Source organism: Nilaparvata lugens, chromosome 1, assembly GCF_014356525.2.
Source record: "Nilaparvata lugens isolate BPH chromosome 1, ASM1435652v1, whole genome shotgun sequence".
Classification (NCBI taxonomy): domain Eukaryota; kingdom Metazoa; phylum Arthropoda; class Insecta; order Hemiptera; family Delphacidae; genus Nilaparvata; species Nilaparvata lugens.
In genome coordinates this window covers 79,361,684-79,380,995 of record NC_052504.1, presented here as the reverse complement: position 1 = coordinate 79,380,995, position 19,312 = coordinate 79,361,684, and the positions used below count along the sequence as shown (strand labels likewise).

The following is a 19,312-nucleotide window of genomic DNA, read 5'->3' as shown; positions in this document are numbered from 1 at the left end:
GAAAATAATGTAACTTCAAAAATTTAAAATAGTAGGAGCACCTAATTGTAGGTTAATGGAATATTTCTCAATTACAGAATATTAAATAATTGAGTGATTGTTTTCAATTTAGAAAATATTTATATGAATGTTTATTTCAAATTTGGATTGCGTTGAAAAAATATTTCAATTAATTTTCTAATCAAAGTGATGAAACTCTAAAATATTAAAAGTACTCAGTTGGCCCGCACCAGAATTTAGCATGGTACCTAGAATACATTGTATTTAAGGTAAATTGGAATTTAGGATTGAAACAAAGATTTGTATAGGAGAGAAAAAATGGGAGAAAAGTTGGATTCTGGGTGCAGATTGCTTGGAAACCAGATTCGACTCATTCACAATAACAATTTTTATGCTATTAAAAAAATAGAAGGACTTGGTTGATGAGCTGCACTCATGATAAGCATGTCTATTTTTATTTACTGTGAATAAAATTTTGAAAATCAATTAAAGAAGATCTGAATGGAAAAAAACTAATACCAGCTATGAAGTGGTTATCAAAATTAAGTAAATCCAGTATGTATTCAGGATTTCAACATTCTAATGCATTCTTAATGCTGTAAAATAATAAAATCTGGACGTCGAATTTATTAATTGTGGCAAAACACAACTGTACTAATATGGTATGAAATGTATTAGATGATTCATATTATTATTATCATCAGAATATATTATTTATTTCAGAGAGATTTAGGAATTGAATAGATTGTGATAATAATATATTAATAGGATTCACATAATTTGTTAGTTGAGTAACCGCCATAGTAACTAATTTAATTTAATTTTTTTTTAACAATTTGATAAGGATCCCTATTGATTTACAACATTTCAAATATTAAAGCATATAATAATAATATCCTTCAACAACCAATGTGAGTATGCAATTATTATATAGAATGCAGCTTTAATATAATATAGATTAAAACATTTAAGATTCCAAAACCTGTATTACATCGCATACTATTTCTACTTGAAAATAATGTTACGGTATTTAAATACGTACAACTTTAAAAGCGAACATTATTGCAAGAAATACTGGCTTTCTAAAATGACAAGTATGAGAAAAATATATATTACAAAAGAATATTATGCCACCATGTATTCTACATGAAAATGCTATGCGCAATACATTGTAGGAATAGCTTTGAACGTTTGTTAAATACTTTGTTAAAAATGTATATACATACAGAGGAGAGAGAGAGAGAAAGTAGTAGGAGGGAGAGCATTCGCATTGCAAGTGGATTGATGCCCCTACCTGCTCGTTGCTCAGTAAGTCTTGTATGCTAAGGAAGCGACGGGCTGCCAGCTGGGATGGAGATACACAAAAAACAGTTACACAACTCTCTGACCACTCATCACTTAAACAAGCTCTCATTCAATTTACTGTCGCTGTTGTTTTTCATTTATTTAAAAATGTTAATTTGTACTTCAAATCAGGTTTGGAATTGTTTGCGTGCTAACACACCAACACTCGTAAATAGAAAAGAAATTGACAGATCTAGAGAAGACTTAAAAACAGACAGCAAATGAAAGAACTCAAATCAAGTCTACTAGGACCATGCTTACACTACGAATTACACAAATAGTTTTCACATTGCAGTAATGCACTCGGTTCAATAGCTGGCATGCAACAGAAGAGATTCAGGTTGGCTTTTACACAAAGTTAACAATCTAGATGAACGAATCTCAATTTCAAGTATTAAGTTTGTACAATATTCTTCTTTAATTATAATTTACATTATACATCTTAGCTAGATAGCACAGAACTTGTCAGGCAACAACCGAATTGAGTTGAAAAATAATTAGATAAATAGTGAGTAGCAGAAGGAAACGATGCATCATTTTGGTTGAAAGCATTAAAACTTGAAAAAGGTTAAAACTGTTGTTTCGAGTTTTTCCCCCTGTCTCTAGATTCTTCTATTTTTATAGAATTATACTATTATAATCTGTATATATTGTAATAATGATAATGAATAAAAAGTAGGGAACCGTTCAATCATCAGCATTTATGAGATGGTTCATTAGAAAAATAGCAATAATTGAAATTGATTTATAATTGTTCATTGGATTTTATGCAACTAGACATTGAGTCCCATCCGACCAATACATGATATGCAAAATTATTTCTGAGTTGAAATTTTAATAGATAATTCCTTTAAATCGAACAGCTTTATTCATTTCAAACTTTTCTTATTTTATGCTGATTAATTTGAAATTCACCTTAGTGTGAAAGCCACCATAAAATGTACTCAAATAAAAATATGTAACAGTTATCTAATAACAATAAAAAGCAAGCAAACGGGAATCCAAAATATTCAATCAATAGTTTCAAAACCAAGAAAGTGCTAAAGAGCAAACACAAACAGTAGTGAGAAGAAACTCAAGAAAAACTAACAAAAAAAGAGATTAAAAATTGTCAAAACTTGTTGGAAATTTGTATCAAATATTCAATGTAAATTTTTTTGTTTATTGGAAATTACATATTAGAAAGTTAATAATGTGACTCAATATAACGTCAACATAATAATTTATTTCGAATATTAATAATTTAAAAAGTTAACAGTTCCTTTATTAGAACTGTCACTAATTAACATTATAAACTATCATTAGGAAGACATTGGTCAAATCAACAATAGCGAAAATTTACAAAATGTCAACATTTTTCAGCTACCGTACTCTGATTGCAAAAACATCAAGTATTGATGTAAAAGACTTGAAAGATTTTAGCGTTAACAAAATTAATGTATTGTTCAATAAAATTATATCTTCTGAAGCTTCAAATCCACAGACTTATGCTTTACAGTATTGCTAATTACAAACATGGCTTACATGAAAGGATAACTATAAAATATTGAATGGGCAAGGAATCATGAAATGGTGTCATTTAAACTATTATTCTTGAGATCTCATTATAAGAGAATTATTAATAGGATGTCTCACTATTCATTGACGGTTAAGCTTCAATAAAATGCAGAATTCATCTTGAATACAAAAGTTTCGAAGGAGGTAATCAAAAATTTGAAAAGAAATTGTAATTTTGTAAAGTAGGGGTTAGTGATTCCATTCCAATTGGACCCCGAAATACCGTGTTCAATTCCTGAAACTTTCAAACATCATTAACCACAAAAAAGCAATTGGTTCGGTTCATCAAGGATTGAAAAGATATCCGTAACTTGATAATGTGGACGTTGGCTACTAAGTTGGAGAAATTACATTTTTCACTGAAACCATAAAATTTTGTACAGACATCTTTAAAGTTCAATTAGTATGGATTTGACAAAAGCAAGCATCACATTATCAAGCCTAATGTGCATGTAACATTGCTCTACTTGTGTGGGCAAGTGTAATCTCCAGAAGTTTAACGAATTCCCCGATATAATACAGATCGCAATTGCAATGAGCAATACAGTCGTAGTGCGAGCAAGTACGGTGTATGCGCTCCTTGTTCAGCTTGCAGCTAACATAACGCCAACGCCTGCGCCTCTTACCTTCTGAAGGTATTTTGCATCTCCATAAATATTTTGATTAACGTAATGCTTGATTCTCTGTAAAAGATACTGTTGTTAGTGTTACTCTATACCTACTGCTTCCAATCTACAAAAATACATAAAAAGTTTCAATGTTTCCTTAGCACCGGTCCCCATACCCAGAGAATTAGCCAAAAGGAATCAATGCTTCAAGTAACTATTATCGATTGCACTAGAAAAGTCAAAAAATTAATCTAGAAGTCAAACAATGGCTTCTAATGGATGTGTTATTATGAAAATACAGTTTCAATTTCTTAATTATTTTTAATAAATAAATTAAACAACTGAATCGCCTAAGACTTCAAGTTGCTGTCATATCAACATAATATTAATAAAGTTTGTTTATGGTTTGAATTCTAATTTGGTTTTTGAAATTTTGGTTTGTTTTTTTATTGTATTGGGAATTTGAAACAGGGTTTTACCAGGGCTGTTCATATAAATTAGGATGTGAGCAGTTTGAAATAAGACGTGTTATATGTTTTTTTATGAATAAGGGCCGAGATACACGAGGCGTTTATTCAGAGGAGTCATCACGGCACGGCAGGACAGAAAGCTCTCCGATTGGTTGATTCTCGATACGCCAACCCAATCAGTCAATTGGAGAGCTTCCTGTACTGTCGTGTCGTGCCGACTCGTCTGAAAACGCCTCTTTTGTCTCGACTCCAAGTCAGTAAACATAACAGATTAAGTATAACGATTGAGAGGATATAAGTCTTTAGGAAGAATGGTACTGTAATTCAGAATACAGAGGAGCATAAGTCTGCACATTTGGAGTTGAAGCAATAATAACTATTTTTATATTGTTGTTTAGGAGAGATGAAAATCAAATAGTCAAGAAAACTAGCATAAAATCAATGTTCAGCCTCAAACGCAATCAACAGTTCAAGAAGATAAAAGTCACACCACTGAAAGTGGTGTGAACACAAGAGAAGCAAGTTCAATCTACTAGGTACACAGCATTGCAGTCAATTACCTTGGTTTGAAGTTCATTGAAGTCGTTGAACGATGTGATATAAGCATGGGCGTGGGTCCCCTTCACTGGGATATTGTACATCTTGCCAGCCAGCACATTGCTTGTTCCATCGAATCCTCCTGAAAATCACTATTCATTTATCAATCATTCAATGCTAACAATGAATTATCGAAAGTCATTTTCATTGTGAGAGTTGGGTTTCTGTCAGCAACCATAGACTCTACTCAGTAAACGTTATCGACAGGCTGCGAGAGCCTGTAAATAATAAAATGGAAGAATATAAAACAGAATTTCCGATTACATAAATTTTAGAAATCATGGAGATTATATCATATTGTATGACTACTATTAACTTGCGCTAGATCAATTTCTTATGAAAAACTTCCATTATGTTTTTTAAAATTAGCTTAGCATATTAAATATCTGTATAGCACCTCTCAAGATTTCTGCACAGAGGGGCAATATTGGCCCCTCTACAGACCTCTACATCCACTACAGACCTGGTGATTAGTGGCGACTTCTGAAATTTCGTCTATTGTCCCAGCGAGAACAGTTTCCAACGCTATGTCCCTGTGTGATGGCACTGCCACTACTGGCGGCTTCTAGTTTACTCTCTACTGTCTTAATGTGCGGAGGGGCTTTAAAATTTGAAATGAGTTTTAAATTCCAATAATTCAAAAGAGCGTTTTTTCTGTTTCAATCATGTTGATTCTTCAAGTTAACCAAAAGATTAATTTAAGCTCGATCTTTCTATTAAAATGATTTTGAAAGCGAGAAAATGTATCGTCATTAGCATGTAATAACATAAATTCTTTCCTCAACGACCTTTTACTAGACAATTTTTTATCCAAACAATTTCCAATGAAATCAATTTATAAACTAATGATATGAAATCATACTAAATGAAATCGAGCTTACGCACAGGCCTTTGTTGCCTATGTAAGCTCTTTCCTATCTGATACAAGAATTTTATACAAGAATAAAATTGTGATAGCTCAAGAGTTTTATTGTTTAGTATAGTTCTATATTTTGTTGTTTGATTTTAGTGAGTATATTATATCGTTTCTTGAATTGTATAAACTTTATTGCTTAAGATTCTATGTAACTGCTTTGAATTGTATTCAGAAGGAAAAAATAAATTGAATTGAGTTACACTTTCCTAAATACAGAATTTTACACTGAAACTACAAGGCATTGATTTTTCAAGTTGAAGTAATTTTTATTCATTGATCTAGGATTCATCTAGTATTTTTTAAAGATCTTGTACAAATGAACCTTGCCAACCTTCTGCAGCTGGAGAGAGAAAAACTAGGAGAGTCCGTATGTTGTAATAAAAAATCATTTAAGCTAAAAGGCTTCAGAACGCTTCCAGTGTACAGACGTACACAACGTGAGTGTACGTAAGTGTACAGACGAAAATAACACGAAAAATAAATAAATAAGAACGGCCAAAAAAGAATAGCATTCAATCTCATAGTTGAAAAAAACATATCAATGATACCCTCTAGGTTGATAACCGGTAAATGGTAAAATAGATTGAATGTTTCATCTTGTAAAAGAAGTATCATTCTTTCAAATGCATTATTGATCACTGCTACCTTGACTTGAAACAATTATTTTTCTTGGTAGGAACCGTCAAGTGGCATTTCCAATCGACACAAGACGACTAAGCAGCTTGGCATAACAATTTGCATTGTCATGACAGTGAGGATATCGCTTTAGACATAACCCAAGTAAAGCAAGATAATATTTAAACTAGTTATCAAATAGTATATTCATATTCACAAACGATGACCCAAGAAAAGCAGCAGTGTAATAGCGACTATAACATGACTGATTAGTATACGTTGTATGAACAAGTTGATAGCCTAGTTTATCTACTAGTTGACGTATATTCACAAACGGTGACCCAAGAAAAGCAGTAGAATAGCGACAATAGCATGACTGATAAGTATAAGTTAATACAGTATATTAGTTGATCAACTAGTCGACATTATATCAATTTATAAACTGTTTCGTTAACGACCCATCGCTGACAGTCACATCGTTAGTTGCCTGCGCATTCTAGTGGCTATTAACTGCAACTAAATCTCAACAAAAAAGTTTGTGCGGTGAGCAAGGTCACGCGACCCGGGACCCGGGACACTCAACAATGTCATTGCCGTGATTAATAGCGACCGACCGACCCTGTCGCATGACAAATGAATCACCAACTTCAACTTGCGACAGTTATGCTCGTGCCACTCAAACCAATACGGCTGAACTACATTCAACCCCATGAAAATTCCGTCTATGAGATACCACTCGCCTCCTGTTATATAAAACTTACTCAAGTCGCTGTAAGGACACAGAAATAAGCCATACTTAGGCGTATAAATTTATTACATAGCGCGCCGTTTTATGCACGTCCAGTGTGGATGTCGTTTATTCCTGTATCACAGAAACTTCTGAGTTGAGTACCTCAATATCCTATAGCTAACAAGATTTATATGTCAAAGCTTTATTCATCTATAACGCTGGGTGCACACTGGTCACAGTGATAGTTGGGACAAGAAAATTTAAGACTCATAGGTCGCAGTAATCGTCTCATTGGGCGTTACGGAACGGCACACACTGATACAATCACTAATCGGTAAATGCTGTGTTGTAAGAATCAATTAGAAGTATTGTCTCATTTCCTTTTTCTGTTGTATCTTGACTAACAGGTAAAAATCAAATACATATAGCTTTTTTGATGGGGAGTCTCTCTTGCGGGAAGGTCCCACATTGCTTGAATATATAATTTAAGCCATTAATGGACCTTACGGCTGTCATACTTCAATGTGACTAACAGGTGTACACCTACCCTTCGGTTATCGATGTTGGTATTAGCATAGAGAAACAATAGCATAAGTAGATATCCCATGGTATAGGGCGTTATGTCGCAACTTTTACTGTTATCTCAAGCCGATAGTTCATGTAATTCTAACCGTGAAGCTGTGTGACACTGGCAGTTTATCATATTGTGCCGTTTATACATTCTCACCCCAACAAAACAGTAAAATTCGACAATAATCAACAGTAATCGGCTTGAGATAACAGTAAAAGCTGCGACATAAACGCCCTATACCATGGAATATCTACTTATACTATTGTTTCTCTATGGTATTAGCTTGTAGGCAACAATGATATCAACTGTATACAAATAAATGTATACATTGAATTTATACAAATGAATGTTTTCATTGAATTATTGTTCTTTCATTTTACTATTGATTTTCAAGGTTGAGTTAGCTTCGTTGCAATTGAAGCTTACTAAAGTACGGCTGGCTTCTTCCTTAAAGCTCCGTACACACACACATCGATTTTTGTTCGTATAATATTTTGATGTTCTTATAAATTCTATCAGATTAAATGGAACTTGACAAACATCATCTGTTTAATCTAATATATTTATAAGGACGGAAAAATAACGTACGAACAAAAATCGATGAGTGTGTGTGCGGGGGCTCAAATTTGAACTTATTCTTTTGGAAGAGTATTTCCTAATATTCTATTTTTTATGATATTGTAATTTATTCATTCTCGCAGTGTATCAAGTGAGCCCTCACAAGAAAAGTATCATGTCATTACCGGGTAGAGATAGCATCTTTCAATTGAAGTCATTTTCGTTTTGGGAATTATGACAGTAGATGAATTATGAAGTTAATAGCAGTCATAAAAATTAAGTGAGTCGGTGATAACACTTAAATTGCTTTCAGAATGATCCCAATAGCCAGTAATAGTAGCTAAACTGATTAGTTGGTCAATGAATTGTCATCATTAACTGATATTAGGACATACGTCCTAGTACAATACGATTCAGACAAAAGATCCATCATTTCTATACCTTTGAATTAGCCTACTTATTAATCAGCCCCAACAAAAATCATTCAATTCAATAATTTAATCTACCCAAGTATTTGTATAAAAATTATTATAAGGATTGAGAATTATATATATAATTATAATAATAATAATATCGAGTGACCTGGCATTATATAATTATAATTAGTCATTATTATTAGCTTTGCCTTTCAACTGTTTCAAACATCGGTACTTTGTAATGCTATAATAATGCTCCTTCAACCAAATACTGTAATACTCGTTACTGATAAATCACTTATAATCACAACATTAAACATTATAACTTAAAATAATTAATTGTGCTTCAAAAAATCATAGTACTGTACTTCAAAAATTCAAAATTGGACAACGGAAAACAACCGAAAGTGAAACTAAACTTATAACTTACTCTATTAGTCTATATAGCATAAAAATACACAAATATAGCATAACATTATTGCATAGTCAGTGATAATACTTAGATTGCATTAATCAAAGAAATAGAATAAAATACAAAGAACATAAACAAATATTTAATAACAAATATTAAATTACAAATTTCTGTATCGTCATTACTATCATTCAATATTTCATTACCGACTGGTGTGAATAAGATAGTACTGCATAGTTGGGCATTCATAGCAAATATATTAGTGTCAATATTTATATTATTTACAAACTGGTTGAGATTTTCAGCAATCTGGTTAATAGAAAATAGTCGTTTTCTCAATTTCAACAACTGTGAGGCACGAAGACACCAATTCGAAATCAAGTAATGTTCAATAGAATTAATGTTGTTTACATAGGGTGCCCGAATGAAAAACTCACCTACATATGAGTACTTGGAGGCAGAGAGGCCTCCATCGGGGCCTTGGGCTCGTCTCAGGCCAAACTCGAGTAATCTCACATTTTCCCCAGCTGCCATACGGTAGCGGGCTGCGTTCGTTGCCATCAAACTGAAATCACACATACAATTGAGATTTACCTGAGAATTTTGATAATTTACAACAAAAATAGAGTAATAATTATCAATTTGTATAGTATTTTAACAATGCAAATTACAAGTGTTTTGTATGGATAAAAAGAATAATTTAAATAATTCACAAGTGAAAGAATTGAGAAACTTTCAAAAAGGTATGGATATTGATTAAATTTATAAGACACCCTCCCTGGGAAAAACCACTCGGCGAAAGACAGGATATGATGAGATACTTCCTTCATCTAAGCCTTCATTATTTGGCTAAGATTTAGAAAGGAAGACAATTAATATATGTTGGATATAAAATTGGATATATATGTTAATATATGTTAATTAATGTAGCCAAAAACAGTAGACTTATATAGTTGGACACAGAACAGTAGACATATATAGTTAAAAAACTTGCATTTCCCCCTTATTTTTAGAACAGTGAAGTATAAACAAACCTGTAAATTGGGACTTTAAAGAAATTGAGAAAATATTGAGCTAAACCGGTCATGACTCATACATTGCATAGACACAGTAATCACAGTTACTGTGATTCAATTATTTAGTATAGAAGATTCATAACAGTGGAAAAAGTGTACTCAAGTCTAATTTTAGAATAATTTGTTTGTTACTGGGTCTGATAGGGTCTAATATCTACATTCAATTTCATTATTTCCCATGTATAGGTTATAAAGAAGAATACTATATTATATAAAATAATAAAAACAGTATAAGTTGCAAGTACCGAAATCCTTACCCTGTAACTTACCTTGCATAGTTGACTAAAGTAAGAAGTGTAGTTTCTAAAAGTTGGACTATAATTAATGGGCCTTCGATTCTCATCAATGGAACCCTGAAAATTATTAAAGCACAAAATTATGAGAAAATATCAAAAACAACAGTAATTTATCAAGATAATTAGAAACAGTTTTGAAAAACATAACATATTTTTTAAATAATATAAAATGAAAATTCACACAAATGATAATTTCGTATAGTTAGTTAAAAGATTTGTTTTATCGATAACGTCATGTAACATCCAGGAAGCATTTTCTTGAAGAATTTCCAATAATATTAGAGCCACAACATTCAATGATAACAATAATTAACAGTGAGTCATTTGTTTTGTTCAAGAGTCAAATAATATCTCCAGTTATTTTCCATGACGTGCAACGCTTTGGTTTCATAACATTGCTATTATACCACAGATATTCAACTCAGTACTAATGAGTAAAATTAATACTTTAATAAGGAATCTGGGATCAATTAGTATATGAATCAAGATCGATTCACCTTGTAATCCAGTTTTAAAATTATAGAGTGAAAAATAGTAATCGAAATTTATATGCGTTTCCATTTCTCACTTATCCATTACACCTGTCACTTCTTCAAATCTCTAAATTATTCATATAAAATATTTCATGTGAGCACTTTCTTGCAAAACAATGTTTTGATTTTGACCGCTCATCTTAATTCTATTCTTATATAAGCAATCACCAAATACGTCGGAAGAGTTACAATATCTATCTATATCCATTTACTAGATTTGATGATCGACATTTTAATTTCTCATAAGGTCTTAATCAGAAAAAATCGAAAAATTACATTATTTTTATTTCCAAAACTCAAAGTCAAACTGATCAATGAGACACGTAAAATTAACTGAGTGCGTTCATTTTTGATAAGCCTTTACCAATCGATTTCTTGTTTTTCAACAGTTCAATGTCAATTGACACTACAAATCAATGTGAGGTCAATAGCTGTTATGAAAAGTTAAAACGGTCAGTTATTCAATATTAAATCCAAACAACTTAATATTCTATTGATTTTTATTGTTTTTCCCTCCAAACAGTTTTTTAAATATATTTAATGATCAGAAGAACTATTAGTAGTAATAAAAAATGGCAAATTCTTGAAACTTGATTAGAAGATTGAATCTAGTTGCAAGATAAGCTATCACTTCAATGTTTAGATATACGCTCAATAATTTTGAGGATGAATTTCAAGATCAAGACTATAGAGATTATAGTAGGTAAACAGATTTATCACACGAAACTTTAAATTATTCTATGAAAAATGGTTGATTAAAGATGAAAAAGTTATTTATTGCTGATAAATAAGTCTGCTATTCAACTCACCTAGGAAACACAACTGAGCCTTCTTGGATAGCATAAACTGTGATATCTTTCACTGTCAGTTGTCTTAGGAATACGAAGAACTCTTCTTCTATTGAGGATGGCAGAGTCTGCTTCAAATATTTTATGTCTGGAAAATGAAAATAAAACTAATGAGTCTACAGGTTGAAAAAGAACAAGCTTAGTAAAATTCATAGTGAAAGAACAAACAAAGTAACGATCGTTAATTAACTTAATTAATAGTTTCCTTCCTTTTGAAAATAACTCAATGTGGGATATTTTGAATTTCATCTGTGGATAGATATAGTTATTTTTCTCAATGTTAGGATAAGTTGATATTTAAGTTAAATCGGAAAATATAAAGATTAGATCCTCAGGATAGTAGATAATTGCATTTTATAATCGACAATCTTTAATCTTAAAAATAAAACTTAGTAATAAATGCTGCCTCGTGCTCTGAACATTATAAATAGTAAAGTTTTCTGTATATAGACTTCAAAATCATCAAAAATATCTCTCATTCCTTGCAGAATGCAGCAGCATTCAAAACTTAATAATTTAACAACACGTAAATGGTAACATGATAATTTAAAAATATATATACCAATCTATCTTGTGCAAGCATTACATTCAGCTAACAACTAAGTGTGTTGTGTGTGAACTATCTAAGAGTTGACTGTAAGAGAGGTCCGACTGCGCCCTACCTTCGCTCTCTAGGGAATCATTGTATTCTTTTTTATCGTATGTCTAATCATTGAAAACCCTATCCTGGAGGAAACAGAATTCTTGAGGTAACTATTGATTTAGTAATAGAATAAGGAGAGTATTTATTGAATACCTAGATCTCGAAAAATGCCTTAGCGTAAAAATTGATAATCTTCAAATTCATTTTTAAATGTATAAGATATTAGATAGAACTTTTTGTATTTTACTGATAACAACGATTATAAAAATAAAAGGTAACTCAAGCTCATCAAATTCTTTCGGAATCACCCGCCAGTTTTATTTAGGGGTTCTTCACATGCAACTTCTGTAATTGCCCTGGATAGTGAAACAGCCATAAACCAATTTGGACAACAATGAACAACTTTTAGGTATAAGGGTCGTCAGACTATAAATTTTGAATAGTTTTAAAAAGTCTATTGAACTGAATCTCTACAGAGCCAACTTCTGTAATTAATTATCCCCACGAATGTGCGGCAACTTTCCGTCGGCAACAATAAATCAAACGCCTAGGCCTGCAAGTTCCTGTTCAAGTCAACAAAGCGATCAATACCCAGTATTTATTCAACTTGATAAAATCTCAAACAATTTGATCAGCGTCCCTGAACTCCTGACAGCGTGAATCGCGCCAGCATTCAAAAGTGATGTTTCATGACAACGGTCTATCATTTTAGTTGGGCTGCTTTCTTTGTAGCTTCTTTTCTTGGCACCACAGTTTGGATTTCTCACGAACGCCTAAACAAGTGCTGTCGCTGATGGCTGCTTGTACCAAGAACTGACTTCTCGTAAATAGGACTATTGAAAAGCAACATCCGACATCATCACCATCATCATCATCATGCAAACGAAATAGACTCCTAAAAATGAACATTGATTGAACGAAGCCCGATGATGCTGCACAATATTTTTACTCCTACTGTAGGTCACGGAACAATATTCTTTCAACCTAATTTCCTGAAAACTTTTATTACTTCACTGACGTTTCAAATGGGTATAATTTGCAGTTCTTTATCCAACTGTACTTGAAAAAAATCATGAACAATCCACTAAACATTACTGAGATGGCTGGAGTAGTTATGATAACATGGCATGATACCAAGTTCGTTGTACTAAAAATTTTCAAGTTTTGAATTACAGGAGGGTTGTCAATAAATTCACTCTTATAATAGACTCCGTATATGCAATAGAATAAGCTTTTCATGTACAACACAAACTTACTGTATATTGAAAATAAATCTGGCTACAAATAGTAGCAACCTCATTTCTATTGAATAGCATTGTAAATTCTAGTTTAAAAATAAAGTTCCAGAATTGTATTTATATTTCCAGTTTAATATAGTCAATAAGATAATTTTTTAATCCAAATGTTTTTCTGATTTACCTCTAGGATATAAAGTATATTTTCAAACAGATGTCAATCAATAAGAGGTTTCATTTTTATGTATCGACTACATACTTATTTGGGGAAAAATATGTAAACCCTATATATGTCTCAGTTATATACAATACAATATTTCAGTTTTTATTGAAAAGGTATGTTTTGTTTATAGCAGGAAATCTTCTGGTTTGATCTTCAAAGTTAGTATTAAATTTGTATGTCTCCAACAATTTTATTTAGGAACATATGCTAGGATATACAGTGATATTACTACTAAAGCTGCGTTTACACCAAAGTTATTAACAAAATGTTAATAACTTATAGATTCTATTGGATTAAACGGAACTTGACAAAAACATATGTTCATCATGTATATGATAAGTTATGTTCAATCTAATAGAATCTATAATGATTAAGTTATTAACATTTTGTTAATAACTTTGGTGTAAACGCACTTTTATAATATGCAAAAATTTGTAAATCATGGTAACTGTAATAGCCATCAGAGAAAACAGCTGGAAATACTTCTTCGGAAGACGTAGGCAACGAATCTGCTATGTCAATCAATATGTACATTTCAAACCAGCGTAGCGATTTAACATTGGGTTATAAGACAGCTACGTCTTCCAAAAGTGAATTTCTAGCTACGTCTTCTCTGGTGTGTGATGGCCTTAAGCATGTAATATTAGCGATGTGATATTGTGAATAAATAAATTAATTAGTTTTAATTTTCGATTTTTTGTACCTAACTGTTCGTTTTGAAATTCACACAGTTGATTAGGAAAGCATCATAAGACAATTGAAATGGAAAAACAGAAATGGAATTACAAATTGAATACAGTCAATGAACGTTTCAGAGAATATTTCTCACATTTAATTAATTATATAATTTATTTACATGCAGTTACTTTACGAGTAAATTTGAATTAATATTTAGTCTGAAGAGACTGCTAAGCATATCATACTGGATTGCAGAGACTAGGGGCAAGAAGAAGGGCTCTGTTTAGCTGCAAGCAACCAGGTGATTAATGGGATGTTAGTAGGCCTTTTAGGGTTAGACTGCCCTTAAAGGGCAGGTCACACCGAGCTCGCGTCCGCGGCGGTAGCGAAGTCAAAAAACTCGCCTTCCATGTTATTAAGTTGTGCAGGTCACACCGAGCTCGCTACCGCGGAGGTAGTACCTCGGCGGTAGTTTCACTTCGCGAGCCAGGCGAACTTTTGAAACGTCTCCTAGTGGGAGTACCGCTAGCGGTAGTGAGCTCGGTCTGACGTGGCCAATCTAATAACATGGAAAGCGAACTCCAGAACTTCGCCATCGGTTGCCGGCCTTCCCCCACTTCTAGAGAACCAGCCTCATCAAAACAAGAACAAAACCAAACTACCGCTGGCGGACGTTTTTTGGTGTGAACTGCTTCCAGAAAAACTACCTCCGCGGGAGCGAGCTCGCTACCGCTAGCAGACGTTGGTGTGACGACCGTTAGGGAAGAAACTCCTGGATCTTGTTAAGGACACAGGTATTGGTTTGCCCAACTAACGTACTAGGGGCACACAATAAGCTTCGGTGGACGAGTGAGGCTCTCTGAATCTTTGGATCCTTGAATCCGTTCAAAAACATAAGTTCATATTAACCATAATAATTGTCCGGAAATGTGGATTTTTATTGACGGAATTCCATTTCACAAAATATTATTTGAAAAATAGCAGTTACACGGGTTTGAAAAACTGTAAGTGTCACCGTCATCAAAGTCTTTATTATAAAAATCTGGTGTGGTACACTCACACAACTTTCCTTGTTCATTGAACTGTAAGCCTCATTCTTAAACGAGAATAATTTAGGGGAATAACATAATGACGATTGGCGGCAACATATTTGAAACTACTATCAGACTTCTGTATATATGTATATATAATTATTGTTTTAAGAGTACTTTTTCCTTTGTGTAAATTTTGAAATTCGATGATTTTTTAAAAGTCGTCAAAACAGCTGTTCCACAAATGAAATATCTCGACTATGTGTTATTTTTATGAACTGCTCTACCTACCTACCTCATGCACGAGAAGGAGGCTACAAAGTCCATTTCTCAAAGATGAGGTGGTACCCCCATTAGTTACCCAGGAATAAGACTCATATCAGTTGATAGGGCTTATAAATAGCTTTCCATAGTATAAATTTGAAGAAAATCGTTAGAGCCGTTTTCGAGAAAACCTTGAAAAACATGGTTTTTTAGTAATTATCCGCCATTTTTCTCAAGAATATTACGGATCTCCTGCGATTTTCCCAGAAATGAGACTCATGTCAGTTGATAGGGCTTATAAATAGCTATCCATGGTATAAATTTGAAGAAAATCGTTAGAGCCGTTTTCGAGAAAACCGTGAATTTTTTTAGTGATTATCCGCCATTTTTTTTCAAGAATATTACGGAGCTCCTGCAATTTTCCCAGAAATGAGACTTATGTCAGTTGATAGGGCTTATAAATAGCTATCCATGGTATAAATTTGAAGAAAATCGTTAAAGCCGTTTTCGAGAAAACCGTGAAAAACATGGTTTTTTAGAAATTATACGCCAATTTTCCGCCATTTTGAATTTAATTTTATTGAATTTCTTATTGTCGGATCCTCACGGTATGAGGACCTCAAGTTTAAAATTTCAAGTCAATCGGTTGATTAGGAATGGAGTTATCGAGTTCACAGACACACACACACACACACACACACACACACACACACACACACACACACACACACACACACACACACACACACACACACACACACACACACACACACACACACAGACCAACACCCAAAAATCATGTTTTCCTACAGTCACATTGAAAAGTGGCCATTGCTGCAGTGATTACAGAACGCAAAGAATCACTTTTCCGCTCTAGTGCGGGAGAAATTTTTCCTGCACTCCAGATTTTCAACATGGCAACGCAAAATAGTTAGTAGGTTATATGGAGCACCAGTGCAGCAAAATCAAAATTAAGTTGGTAACGTGACTGGTGCACGTTATGAGAATCTTGATGGGGTGGACAACAGTGGATGACAGCAGTTGACAGCACACAGCCGCCATTCAAACACAAATACTACATTCTATTTTATTTATTAATAATAAAATTACACAGATTTACATTTGATGCATTTCAGGCAATTTTACCCATAATTACCCACTTTTCATATTCAATGGTAACTGTAGGAAAAACTTAATGTGAAATACGTGCGCAAAGTTCCTCTGCTGCACTCAAGAAACCATTCCATAAACGTTTCTTTCGGTGCAGCAAACTGTCACTTTGCGCACTAGTTGCACAAATAACTATTTTGGAAGGGGAACACAATGAAATAAAAAAAATTGAAATCGGTTGACATCTTCCGGTCGCGCATGGGCACTAAAGTTTGTTAAAAATCTAAAAAAAACGAAATTTTTCAGAATTTTTTTTTCAACTTAAATTTTATTTTTTTGTGTTGTAATAGGTGAAAAATACTTAAAGTATAGCTTAAAATCATTGTGATTTTTTTTCATTTAGGTTAGGCAATATCTACCGGTGGCGCACGGAGCCTAAAATTCGCCAAAATATAGAAAAAATCACATTTTTCACAGAACATAACTTGAGCATTTTCAATCAATGTGGGCTACTTAAAGACAAGTTTGAAGAGCCTGATACAATATGATGGGTGAGTATAGAAAAACGAGCTTTGTACATTGTTTTTTTATTTCACAAATTGTAGAATACAAGGAACTGTTGAATGTTATTGGACAATAAAAACTGAAATAGAAAATGAAGCAAAACTAAATTTCAAAACTGTCCAATTCTATGTCAAGAATCAAATTCATATGTTTATAAACTACATTTTTCCTTCAAATGGAACTCTGAAATCTGTTTTGCTTGTGTAATTGGCCATAGACGATCTTGACAGAAGATTTGCTCTTATGAAGCCATTTTGGTTGTGAAATTCACAAAGCGTTCTCGAAGCTTCGGTGACAAGTTTAATGCACCATTCTACTGCCTGCGTGTGAACTGGGAACTTTTTAAAAGTAGAGTTCCAGTCAGGGATGGATTTACTGTTGAAGTCAATGTGCGCTTTTAATGCTTTGTCTGTAAAGTCCCTTAACAACGGATTTGATGAAAGTGTGAGATTGGAGTCCATCCAGTTGATTAATTCAAAGTAGTCTTGTGCACAAAAGTTGATTTTTGGAGGGGTAAATGTTCTTATGGCTTTCCTTCTTTCATCGACCTGCCTTGACTATGGAATTCTCCGGAATCCGAGCTCTCTTATATGTTTCCTGTTATCCTGAGTCATTGCCAATAATATGTGTTCAGGGTGTGCAAAAAAACCGTTTCTCTCGATTACAGGATCAACAATGTCAAGCAGGTCTTTTGGTAAATACCTTGTTGATTTTATGGTTTGGTACACACGTTTTGGACCGTCAGTGAATAGTCTACTTTTTCTATTGCAAACCACATTGGCATATATGAGCGGTAGCACAAATAGAACGAGTTTTTTTAGTTCAGGTGAGGGGCTTACTTCACTTACATAGAGTCTGAGGGTCCTGTAGGCTTTTGTCAACCACCTAGAATGAGATAAGTGTCCTGGATCTCAAGCAGCCAAATCTTCTTCACAAATATCTGATTTAATTGCACTAGAAACATCAAGTAAATATTGCTGATCCTTACTGAGTACCTACTTGTCTGTCTTTTTCATGGATTTCACAGTCAATGATCTGGAAGGCAACTACTGGGAACTTTTCACAGTTAGATAACTTTTCACCGATTGGCCCTTTAGAGTAAGTAGGCCCCGTTGTTATGCCGTCAAAGTGTTCAAATAAATGCCGAAATGGCAACTCATTCAAGTGTATGAGACAAATTTCCCATTGTAGAGGTCTTCTCAAAAATAGCTCTATTCGGCGTATCAAACCAGATTTCAAACCTGTATTGACTGCAGTACCATCGCAGCCAATCACAATCAAGTTTTCAAGAGATATTTCATGTTAAGATAGATATAAATAACAGATTTAACGATTTCTTCTGAGCTTCCAGAGTTTGGAGTAACATGACCAATCTAGAGTGAGCTGAGTTCTTGAATAAGGGAGTAGTGCTCTTCTTTTATGACTCTACGATACTGTTTCAAGTGGGCCTGCTCTATCACCAAAGTATCGTCTTTTCTTCCATTTGAAGGAAATATGTAGTTTCTAAACATATGAATTTGATTCTTGACATAAAAAAACAATGTACAAAGCTCGTTTTTCTATACTCACCCATCATATTGTATCAGGCTCTTCAAACTTGTCTTTAAGTAGCCCACATTGATTGAAAATGCTCAAGTTATGTTCTGTGAAAAATGTGATTTTTTCTATATTTTGGCGAATTTTAGGCTCCGTGCGCCACCGGTAGATATTGCCTAACCTAAATGAAAAAAAATCACAATGATTTTAAGCTATACTTTAAGTATTTTTCACCTATTACAACACAAAAAAATAACATTTAAGTTGAAAAAAAATTCTGAAAAATTTCGTTTTTTTTTAGATTTTTAACAAACTTTAGTGCCCATGCGCGACCGGAAGATGTCAACCGATTTTAATTTTTTTTATTTCATTGTGTTCCCCTTCCAAAAGAGACACTTTTGCGAGCTATTACAACTTCGAAAAAAAAAACTTATTTTTTTCGGCCCACCCTATTGTGTATTCCTGCCATTTCCGCATGAAA

General features: G+C 33.2%; 1 protein-coding gene across 2 annotated transcripts in view; it reads right to left on the bottom strand.

Annotated features, from left to right (window-relative positions):
- The window catches only part of LOC111046435 (nicotinate phosphoribosyltransferase), a 41,223-nt gene that overhangs the window by 15,974 nt on the left and 5,937 nt on the right, over positions 1-19,312 (bottom strand). The window contains exons 3-7 of one of the 2 annotated variants that reach the window (XM_022331984.2): positions 11,509-11,635; positions 10,140-10,223; positions 9,232-9,359; positions 4,540-4,658; positions 1,295-1,345 (exon numbers count right to left, since the gene is read on the bottom strand). In XM_022331984.2, coding sequence (XP_022187676.2) covers positions 1,295-1,345; positions 4,540-4,658; positions 9,232-9,359; positions 10,140-10,223; positions 11,509-11,635 — 509 coding nt within the window. The remainder of the gene's footprint in view (positions 1-1,294; positions 1,346-4,539; positions 4,659-9,231; positions 9,360-10,139; positions 10,224-11,508; positions 11,636-19,312) is intronic. The other variant, XM_039444496.1, reaches the window with a different exon arrangement.